Source organism: Chamaea fasciata, unplaced genomic scaffold (genome assembly GCF_029207755.1).
Source record: "Chamaea fasciata isolate MVZ Bird 193981 ecotype frontalis unplaced genomic scaffold, bChaFas1.0.hap1 SCAF_1, whole genome shotgun sequence".
Taxonomy (NCBI): domain Eukaryota; kingdom Metazoa; phylum Chordata; class Aves; order Passeriformes; family Sylviidae; genus Chamaea; species Chamaea fasciata.
The window spans coordinates 100,449,241-100,461,440 of NW_027094086.1; the positions used below are offsets into that span (position 1 = coordinate 100,449,241).

Consider the following 12,200-nt stretch of genomic DNA (forward strand, 5'->3'; position numbering starts at 1 on the left):
AAGTTCAATGACCCTTGTGGGCCCTTCCAACTCAAGATATTCTATGATTCTAACAAAGGTGGCACTCTCTGAGGGACAGAACAAGGATCTAGAAAAAGGGCAGACATCCCCATGGCTTCTGATCATACTTATGCCTGCTGATACTTAGTTTTCTGTGCTAACATGATAAGGTCACGAAGAAAGTCTACGGTTGTTCAGGAAATGTTTTCTTCTTATAGGGGAACTCTCAAATTAAGGGGAAAATAATCTGAAATTATTTGACTAATAAGCAATGAATACATTATTTCTAAATGTGTTGACATTAAAATATTCTATAAGAAAAAGCCCAAAATCAAGTCTTCTTGCCCTAGATCAATTTCAATAAAATAAGTATTTATCAAATCACAGTGCTTTGCCTTTTTGCGTCACTGCTCAAGTTAATTTCACTATGGAGAATGAGAGTCCTAATTTTGGAAACCCATGACAATTTGACTGCAATTCAACTTCTTTAGGAAGGACAGTACTTGTGCTAATGTGGCCTGACTAATAAAAACCAGAATTGACTTTGCTACCTCGATTCCATCAATACTTGCAAGGTTTTCTAAAGCATGGAGGAGAGATTTGAATGGAGGGACTAGAGAGAAAGGAGTAAAAAATGACACAGGCACATGGTTTTCATTTGGGGTAGAGGGAGACTGTTATGAAATTTACTTGACTGCTGCAGGCAATACTGGAGGATTAAATGGAAACTGGCTGAACCTTAGCTTCCAGTTTATAAAGAGCATTTACTCTATAAAGTTTCCTCATAGCACCTTTTTACATAATGAGTTTTAACTAAATTCTGTCAGCACGGAAAGTGGTTCATATGGTTTAAGATGTGTCTTACTTAAGGAATTCAGAAGATTTTCGTTTCAAAGGCAGAGAAGAGCTTGAAAGGATGGCTTGACTTTTGAAGCAGTAGAAGGTATTGTACCTATCCCTTTTATCATGTTTTCAACTACAGACTTGAAAACATCTATGGCAAGATGTTGATCTTGTCAGCTGGAATTATCTTTCACTTGATTATTCCTATGCTATTTTACATAACTCTCAGCCCCTTGAGAAAGTGAGAATTTTCCCAATAGCTTTGCAATTGCTAAGGAAAACAGGAAGGACAAAATATATAAACTGATGCCATTTACATTTAATTTTCTTAGTTTTCAAGATTTTCCTTTACTTCTGTTCTGGGCTCAGAAAAAAAAAAATCAATAATGGTAATTTCTGATATCTACTTTACTTATCAAGACAGCTGCTCCTCCTTTTCTTTTTGCATTCTTGACCTTCAAGAACTTCCAGCAGCCTCAATGCAGCAAACGTACTAGTTATGAGATAAAGAGAACAAGAAGCATCAGGATTTATCTCCCCTGGGAAAATCAAGTACTCATTTGAACTTTTCAAAGGATTTTCCTTGTAAGCACTATCCAAATGAAATACTTTATTAAGATTTGGGGCTTAATGTCATTTGGCTGAGAAATCTATTAATGTCTTTATAAAGGCAAGGAAAAGCTATAGAAATGTAAAATATAGGCAAATGTATAATTTGATTTATATTTAATCAATACATATGTCATAATGCAGCAGAAGTTAAAACTCTGTTTGAAAAAAGGAGTTGCCCAATGCAAACAGGTGATGAGTGAAGAAGGCATCAGCCAAAGAATATGATACTGACACATATACTTGTTTGTTCATTGGTAATTTTGCAGCCAGAATTATCCCCTTGAGCTCCATACACAATTGTCGCTATAAGACATGAAAAGAACTATATGAGCACAGTCAAGTTGTCAGAGCAAAAAGACAGTTTATTTTTTACTTCAGCTTATATAGATTTTAGACAGTGACCAGGGATTGGAGGATGAGGTTGCCGCCTCTCCAACCCCACTGGTCAAACTAGAAGTCCATCAATTGTCCTTCCTCTAGAGAAGAATGTAAACATCACATTGTTTACATAAAAATTTGTAAAAAACTCCACTACAAAAATGCAAACATCAGAAGGCTGAAAAAAATCAAAACAACACACAATGAGCAATTGTTTTGGTATACTAACTCAAAGGGGAAAGAATCAATTTTGCAAGTGTAATATAAAATGTGATATTTATACTGTTTTCCGGTTGTAATCAACACTATCTGATGTGCAAGTAATTTGTTGAATGCCAAAGACATTCATGTCTGGATAAAAGTTGTTGGCTGATTTTGCTGAAAGCTGTGTGTCAGAACAGAAATCTGTTTGTGGTAAAATGGTTTGTGCAGGAAGGTAGGCAGCCTGCTTCCACATACTGCGCTAACGATGCCTCTTCAGAGTAACATTTTCCATTTTGGAGCGTTGCTCTAAATCATCCTGAAGTTTCCACTGGGAGAACATGGGGGAAAGACAGTATATCCCTGCCTCAAAGCCTCAGTTCCCAAATTCATTTATTCACCAAAATGAAAACAAGATGAAAATAGCTCTCTCAGCTAAATTAGTAATTTTTTATTTTAAGCAAACTAGTAGTTGTATTCTATCTTTCTTTCCCAAAGATCTCAGTATTCTTTGCACTAGATAAAAAAGCCTCAGACAGTGCTAAATGTTACCTTTTCCAAATATCCTATTGGGTTATGAAGAGACAGTGAAAGGAAGGGATGTGAAGCACAAGAATGTGCTGCCATGTGTGCTGCTTTACAGAAACCTTGAATAAGAGCTATAGCACTAGCTGAATCACAGCTCCTCCTGGCAGCCCTTTAACTGAGGTGGAGGTCAGCATGCAGGATGGAAAAATACAGCACAGGTGAGCCTGACCACTTCCCAGCTCAACTCCACCTGCTGAAATTGAAATAGAAGTACCAACAACAAACCCACTAATGCCTTTGTCTACCCCTTTCCCCTGATGGCGAACCTGCACCAGTGATGAAGGGAACAGTAATCATCCTGGTAGGGGAGCTGCCTTATGTCCTTCAAGAATGTCCCTGTAAAATAGTGCAATCCAGCCCTTAGCTCCATGCCAGAGGAAGTACAGGAACACACAGGAACTACATGACACAAGCTGGGAACAATCCCGGGTTTCCCAGTAGAGAGAGCTAAGTCTTGACCATAAGACAATACTTTTCTTCTCCTCAATCCTTTATTTTATTTTCAGTAATGTAATAGATTTTAATGCCATCATAACCCCATTAAAGTGCTGCATGCCAGTCCCTTGCCCATCATGAGCAGACTGCCCTGCAGGCCTGAAACCCCTTCAGATGGCAATTTTTCAAGCCACTCTAATCAAAATGAAATATCTCTCAATTAATTATCCCTCTACAACCTGCATTCCAATCCCACTCCATAATTGACAATTACTTGCCCATTCTTCCTCACAAAGCCTGGAGTAAATTGGATCATTTTAGCATTTGTTTTATTTTGACTGTTCCTAAATTTAACGTGGGAAACTCTTTGCACCCACTCCCCCTTCCTGTTTTGGTAAAACAAGTTAGTTAGAACCAATGTCTTCACAATTAAATTTTCAACAACACATCAGGAAGGGCTTTGCCTCAGCTCTTTATTGATCTCATTATTACAAAAAGCAGGTGGTTATAGCTATGTCTGGCACTTTATACTTTTTCTTGTGACGTTAGGAGGTACTAAATAACATATTCAAAATATCATATTTAATATAAAAAATACATATTAAGGCTTCTGCTCCAATTTCTTCCAGACCAACATGTTGCAAAGTATTTCCCAGTTCATATTAAACACACATGAGAACATTTGCGCTTATGGTTAGGAATCAGTTCTTGACCTTCTAAACTTGTATTGTTCCCTGATGAACACTCTGGTTCTAATTCCCTAAAAGGCCATGACCTGGTGTGTATCCAAGGTCAATTAAAATGAAGTCCTTAAAGCATTTTCATATGAATTCTAATATGTTTTCTAAGAATTATAGTCTCTGACTAAACCCTCTGCTGTTTAAGATTTTTCCAATATGAGTTTCTGATTGCTCTGAGCAGCTGAGTGTGCTGTATTTTCTATCATTATTTCCCTGCACAAAACAGCCCTTATGGCTTATCACCTTCCTCTTCATCACTCTCTCTTGGAATCAGAAGAATGAGTAGCATTAAAAATATGGTCAGCCATCAAGGCCCTTCTCTTACTTAGGCCCACCTATTTATTACAGAACTGTTCCTGCTGAAGTTTTCCAGTCTCATTTGAATGTCCTATGGTTTCATTTGCAGGCTAATGGATGATATTCAGCAGCTCTTCTCTTGCTGTATAGTCTACATTCTCCCTTTAAAAACACTTCTTCATCACCCATGACTTGACCATGTCCCATCTCACTTAGACTGCTTCTGCCTAAAGAGTTTTGCTGTACTGTGTAACATCTCTATTCATGCAACCCAAGATGACAAATAATGCGGGAGAAAGACAAAGAAAAGACATAAAAGACAAATTATGAAACACAAAAGACAAATAAGGCACTAGAGAGATTCTAGCTGGGTGACTTCAGATGATAACAAGGGAGAGAAAACCCCCCCACCAACAATCAGAACTCAGATTTCAGACCAGAATTAGCAAATACAGCCAAGAGGGGACTGCCAAAACTGACATACATAAGTAAAGCAGTTGAGATTAATCACCAAGGAAAGTAGTCAGAGGACTGTGGGAATGGGTTGTGAGTCTTGAAGAAAGGCAACTGGAGACAAGAGCTTCAGGAGGGTACGTAAGGTAGAGCTAACAAAGAGCAGAAGCAATAGCTTGGATAATTGATGTCTAATAGCAGGACTGTGGCATGATAAAAAATTTTCACTCAGCATACATGCAAAACAGCCAGCCAGGTAAAGCTCAACTGGAAATGCTATCAATCTCATTTGACAAATCAGGGGACTGGAACAAAAGAGATTTCTATTATTCTAGTGAGATTAAAAGCCAGAAACTGCTTTTGATTATTAGGTGCTCTTAGAATAACAATGTAGACCATGTAATGGTAATTATTACATGCAGCAGGAATGGGTAAAAGAGGCAATATCTTTTATTAGCTCAAATGATACAGCTAGAAAAAAATCTCACAAGCACACAAGCCTTTTTTAGTAATTTTTGTTAATTACTAGCTCTTTTTAAATTGGTTTATGAATATTTTAGTGCAAAGTTCTTTCTAGTGTTACAGCTATTATTTTTTAAAATAGCATGTAACTCGATAAAAGTGTTATTTGACTTATCCTCTGTAGATTTTAGTTCACATTGTAGTTAAATCTTAAGCCACTGTAGTTAAATCTTAAGTCACTGGCCTGACATAGTTTTAAACTAAGTTTTCTATTTGTATATGGATTTTTCAGCTCACTTAAAATTTCCAAAATACAGCTTTTTACTTACACTTGTCCTGGGCTAACTAATCATCCAGAAAAGCAGCCAGAATAACTTTTCACTAAGTGAAATTAAGAGAATAAAGAAGATAAGCAGGAACATGCTGTATTTATCAGTATAAATACTATATTTTACTTGTAGTGCACTAAAGTATCAGGGATTTATTAAGCTAGTGATTTAATAAGCTAGTTCCTTGAATACTAGGATTTGTGAGATTCTTTTTGTAAATCTGTAAATTAATAACAAGGGAGTAATGATAAACTTACTGTGCTATCACACTGCAAGTTTGTTGCATGTCAGGCAGGCAATAACAGTCCTGATATTCAGGAATGTCTGTACATACTCAGCTGGCTTGCAGGTGTTCAGCTAATAAAACATAAATAGAAATTTGACAGTTGGGCAGAAAGTTACCAGATGTTTCTAAGACATAATTAGGAGAACAAAGGAGAGAGGCACACTGATATCGGCAAAAAGAAAAACCCATCATCTTTGCTTGCCTGGTATTTTGAAAGTTTACATGGTAAGAAGAATTCCTCTTTACATTTAAAAACTAGGAGATTGCATTTGCACCATACTGTATACAATTTTAGGGAAAAGGATGCAGGAAACCCATATAAAACATATAAAAATTACAGTAGAACTGCAGCACTATAAGGCAAACAATTTAAAAAATGGACAATTAAGATGGAGGAAAGTTAATGGCTCAGTTTGAAATGTGCTGAGTAAAGGAGTCCAGCTGCTTTAAATATTCAGCCATGGTAACCACAAGAACACTAGTGATTAAAACAAATTTTCTTGGTAAATTGGAAATAATAGATAACATAGGGTTGAAATCTGATCTAATTTCTACTCACACAGCACTAGATTAACTCATTTGACATCTCTGAAAAAATGTACAGCTACATGTTCTTAAGTCCCATAATTTTGCTCCAAGTACAATTTGCAAGAACATACAGTTTTTATGCAGTAGCTTTACCAAGAAGCTCTTTAAATCTTATAACTACGGTCCCCCAAGCATGTCTGTTGTTTCAATAACCCTGCCTTTATCAGTCCCATCAAAGCTGCTGTCCAGCGCAAGGTTGCTAGGAACTATAATGAAGTGATGCTGTTGTGGATTTCCTTATAGCTCAAGATTTTCCACTACTAGGCAGGTGACTGCAATTTCCATAACATCAGGACAATTACTTTTAAGAACGGAAGGAACCTTCAACCTCCCTCCTTTTTCTCTACCCCTCCCAGCTTAGGTTGCATATCATAATCCACTAACTTTCAGAGAATACTTTGCTTGTGATTCTCAACATAACCACTACTACAGGAAATTGAACTGCAAGACAGAAAAGTATTTTTTAAAGGAAATTCTCTTTGTAAACCAAAGACTGGGAAATAGATCATGGAAAATACGGTGAATAAGCTTTTCGATTTTACCTTTCAAACAGATGATACTATGGGTCCCTATAAAACAAGTTTTCAGAAACAATCCTTAGAGCATACACAAAAAATCATAGTTTCATTTTAGTACCGGAAAAGGTTGAGAAACATATTTTAATTTGTGCACAACTGCAAATTTCCAGAACACCACAAGGTTTTCATTCTTATGACAAACCTTAAACATACTGAAGATTTCTATATTATATTGTCAACTCCCTAAGCAAAAAGTTGAAACTGAAAATCCACAACTAAAATAATTTCCTTCATGAAACAGAAAATGAAGTTGAACTGTAAAGGCATCGGAATCCAAAATTGTGCCAGGCACAAAGGTGTTCAGACTATCAGATGTAACTATTACCATAACTCCTGTTTTCTTTGACTTTTTGAACTACATCATGACTTTAAAGATTATAATGATGGCTATCCAACAATGGTAAGAACAAATATGGTGTCATTCATCTGCTCTGTTCTTGTATTTGTTCTAAAGAAAAGGAATTACAACCCTTTACATTAGTGTAAGTGATACATAAAGGGCAATGCAGCAATGCAAAATATGAAAATTATTGCATTGTAATATTGCAAAAGCATATACAGCTTCAATAAACTGTTGTCATCATCTCACTCTACATCATTTACTTATACTGTATTTTCTTTAAAGGGTAAATACAACACCTAGACTGCAGAGCACAGTAACCTGGCGAAAGAATATGATAATATCCTCAAAATCTGTCATCATTTTATTTTTCTATAAGTCAACCTAAAGCACAGTTATCTGACACTAAATTATCACTGAAGCAGTGATAGAATCACTCCTACCTCAGCTGATGACAGCACATACCTACACAAATCCTGCTGAATTACTTGCAGAATAAGTTAGTCTTACATTGCAGACTTATATAGAATTGTAAGAGGAGTTTGAATGAGCTCCACTTCGAACAGCAAAGAGGAGCTGCTAATTTTAAGCTAAAATGTGGTTGCAATGTAAGGCCAAAGCGACGGAGCAGAACATGTCTACCTGGTATCTGGCAAAAGTACTTGTCTCCAATTAATTACCAATGATGTCAATGAATTTCAGGAAAACAGGCCATACTAAGAAACTGGTGCACTAAGCTGTCACAACAGAGATGCTAGGTTCCTGAGAAGAATGTCCTGGATATGGGCTTTATTCCTTCTGGAAGCAAGTCTCACTGAAAAAGTTTGTCTCATTTATTTGGCTGCTACATCATGTTGTATGCAAACGGGGCCCTCTTACCAAGTACTCACTGCATCTTCGACTCTAAATTCTTTACTTAAAGGAATGGCTAGATGGGGCTTAAATGCTTCCCTTTGATGTACAATGGGAATACTGGTAGACATTACTAGAAAATATTACTAGACATTTTCTAGTAACATGTCTAGTAACTATTTTCTATGAGTTAACTGCAATGTTTGAGTGATTCTTTGCAAACTGATTTAGTTCAGTGTTTTATTAAAAGTTATTGGAGAACATTTTCAAATATTACTTAGAGAGCTGAGATATCCAAAATGAGGTGCCATAAAGGGGATCATATCCCAGAAAGCAGTTCCTTAGCATTTTCTTAGTATTTTTAACAAGAGTAATATACATTATCATACTTTCATTTCTTTCTTTTTTTCAAAGCATCTTTTTTATTTATTGAGAGAGTGTTAATTCCTTTACATTTATGGTACAACTCAGCAGGATGAAATTACAGAGAAAAACATAAGCATAAATGCAACTCACAGCATATGGTTCTAAAGTAACCAAGTTCAGCCATTTTTAAATGGAAAAACATTAAACAAATACCAAGATCATCTAAAATTATGGTCTTTAACACTATTTTTAGGAAAGACAAGGTTTATTTTTCTAGATGTTAAACAAAAATCCTCAACAGCAACTCAGGGTATCTTCCTACCAGCTATTGAATCCATTCTGCTTTGGTTAAACTATAACCTCAAATAACTACACTTATAAAACTGCAAAATTCTAGACTCAGGAATTCAACAGTGAAATCTCCACTGACTTCAATGAAGTCAGGTTTTCACCTCATTTTACTTAATAATACATGTTGCATTTCTAGAGGCTTATACTTCTGATATGTCTACTGAGACCTAGTTTTTAAATATATTTCACTTGTATTCATCCAGCAGTTTAGAACAAAAGATTACTACATCTTTAATTGAAATTCTCCTTCCTGTTTTCTTTCCTTCTAGTTTTTGTGATTGTGTTGTTAGGGAATGCTTGAGCTCTTCAGGAGGTTTTGCTGCTAAACAGAGCATATCAGCTCATCTGACATTAAAAAGGAATGAAACCTTTCTTCTTGATGTGGCAACTCTGGTTAATCCATTATGAATCTACTTTAAAAATTACTTGAATCCTGTTTCCCTGGAAAGTGATCAATCAGACTATGACAAATTTTAAAGCCAACATTTGCCTAGAGGCTGAAATAAAAGTAATAGGCAGAACACCTATGTCTGCACCAAAAAAATGCTTAAACGTTGTTTGTTTGTCATCACAATGGTAATGTTTGAAAAATGTTTGGGGGACATTAAGAACATCTTTTTTACAATGGAACTACCACAAATGTGAAGATTAAAATAATGTAACGTGTATGTCAAACATTATAATGTTCATTATAATAATGAACATTAAAATTGAAGCAAGCAAAAGTATGAATCCTCAAAACTTTTTGAAGAATGGACATAAGAATTGCTATTTTGGTAAATCATAAATTTACACTCCAACAGTAATCCATTCCTTAAAGTATGAATATGAAAAAACAAACCAAAAATACTCCTACCACCATGTGCTAGAACAAGCCTTTAGAAGATTCAAATCTCAGAAAGCAATAAGACATTTTCTGTTGTGTTGTGGTGGACAATATCCACTAAGCTCTGTTCAGACCTTCTATTTCTTATTCAAGCAAACATCCACTGAAAGCAAACAGAAAACACATGTGGGAACATAACTCAGGTACTGACCTCAGACCTAACTTTTTGGAAAAACGATTCAGGATTCCAGACTCAGGGTAATGAAAAAACATTATTTGAATCTTAGTCCTTTCAGTATTTAAATATGATAATAGCATTTTAAGTACAATTTTAATATTTGATGAGTCTTTTTCACAGAGTGATATGATCGTCTTCCATAATGCTGGAAAAAATTAATACAGTTTCTTTTATTTGCCCTTAAGTAGGTTATTCAATAGCAAAATAATAGTAGCACAGAAATATCGTTCTTTCGTCATCATAACTAATGGTCCTATCAACTAAAACATCTGTGGCCATAAAATATAGATAAGACTAGATGTAAATTCTCTGCCTTGAGTTATCAACTCTTTGTGTTACCAGTACCATACCTATATAGGATGGGTATAGCACAGCAGGACTAGTGAAGTGTTAAGTTTATACTAGATAATCATCAGCTTTCACAATGGGAATTACCAGATGTAAAGCACAACAAGTACAAGAAGCTGTAAGGAGCTATCAGTTGCAAGCCTATAAAAGGACACAACTTTTAGCAGCTCAGTTTGCTTTGACACACATAAGATGTGACAGCAAGATTACTATACTAGTACAGTACTGGTCCCTTCAGTACAGCTTCCTGTGTTTACAATGAAAACTTCAGTTTCAACTGTTCCATTGTTTAGGGAAAGCTAGTGCTGAAAACTTAGATTAAGTTCAAGACTCACTGTTCATCGCAGTTAATTGAAACTCATTTTTAGAGCCAAAATTCCATAATTCTTGGTATTAGCATGTATACGAATCAAGCATAAAGATAAACTAAACAGCATCCTCAAGACTAAATCAATTCTGCAAGTACAATTGACAGAAATAAGGGCTGAAGCAGAGATCAGGCACTCTCATCCCTAACAATTACAAAACACCAATCAGAATCTGCACTTTAGCTGCAAATACTGTCAAATGTACTTGTAAAACAAAATTAAAGATTCTGCTATAACAAGAGAATGAGTGAAGACAAAAGAGATTTCACTGACACTGAAAGAGATACAACTACAGTAGAAGTACTAGCATTCATGAACTTGAATTCATCATACACAGATATTGCAGGATCAAAGCAGGGTACAGAAACAGGTTGCATAGTACTTTAAGCTATGCTTCTTGATTGTAAAAGGAACAGTACAAATTCATATAAACAGTCAACTAGATAAGCCAGCTGAAATACTGTAGCTGAAGATATGCATTAGTTACTGATAGGTTGCAAAATACAAATATTGCTTATGTAGAGTACTGAACCCTGTAATGAAAAAAATCACCTTTGATCACCCCAAGTTAATTGAGCACTAGCAGAAGATGCCAAACTCCTATTCCTGGATATACACATGCTCTGTTTGTCCCCAGAAAGGAAATCCACCCTGGATAAGTTGATCCTAGCCAACTACCGCCCAGTATCAAATTTCCCACGAGCAAGCCCACAGAGAAGCTAGTCAAAGGCCAAGGACATTCTAATCTGGTAGAAATTAACCTTTTAGACACAGCATAGTCTGGAGTCAAGCCAGGACACACAACAGACACCACCTAGGAGACTGATGAATATTCTCCACCCATCAGTGGGCAAAGGACTGATATCCGTTCCCATCATCTTGGACCTCTGCAGTGAGAGTGGAGCTCTAAAATTACAAATCCTTCCTGAAGAGGTACGCCCAGTAAGTAGTGACAGGAAACTACCTCCACCAGTGGACTCCTCAAACTGTGTGGGCAGTCACAGAAGCCAAGAACTGTGGAAATGACAGTTATCCTAAATATCACATTGTTCACACAGCTTTTGTCTCATACCTCTACCTCACCCTATTCCTGCTTTATTTGGACTGTGAGCTCCTTGGCTACTGATGATCGACACCTCTTTGTTTACCCAGCATCTAGCACAAACAAGACTTCTGTGGTAGTCCTTCGCATAATCTAAAAAACACTCTCAATAATAACATTGTTTGCAAGGTTTAAAAATATTAATTTTCCCTCACTTTATTTTCAATATCTACAGAGAACAACAAGCTAAAACAGCGCTAAATCAAGTCCTAGCAATATGTAGACAGTAAAGAACTTTATCAGTAACCCCCCACATATATAGCTACTTCCCAAACAGACCATCATGAGCAACGGCCAAGTACACTGGAAGAGAGATAGAGAAAAAACATTCAGGAGCCTGTATCCACTTTACTATTTCTATGCATATCATACTTATGCATATCAATGGTTAGTTGGTGAATACTGGAACGGTACACATTCTTAAACTCATCTCTGCTTTGACCAGAATCACCATAAACCTTCTGTCAGGCTAGACAAGGTGCAAGACTGCTCCATAATAACTAACACTGTCAAGGCCCTTTAACTGCTCACTAAACCAGCAGCAAGACATGGATATCCAGACATGGATATTTTAGAGACTCAAGAATCCTGACTGATGTTGAACATGGCATATTACCTA

The 12,200-nt window shown here is 36.2% G+C and overlaps 1 protein-coding gene across 10 annotated transcripts in view; it reads right to left on the bottom strand.

Moving 5' to 3' along the window:
- The window catches only part of SUGCT (succinyl-CoA:glutarate-CoA transferase), a 326,113-nt gene that overhangs the window by 71,179 nt on the left and 242,734 nt on the right, over positions 1-12,200 (bottom strand). Inside the window, exon 13 of one of the 10 annotated variants that reach the window (XM_066190959.1) lies at positions 1,278-1,336. The exons of the other annotated variants lie outside the window; for them this stretch is intronic. Coding sequence (XP_066047056.1) covers positions 1,301-1,336 — 36 coding nt within the window. The 3' untranslated portion in view covers positions 1,278-1,300. Of the gene's footprint in view, positions 1-1,277; positions 1,337-12,200 lie in introns of those variants that run through there. 10 annotated transcript variants of the gene reach the window in all.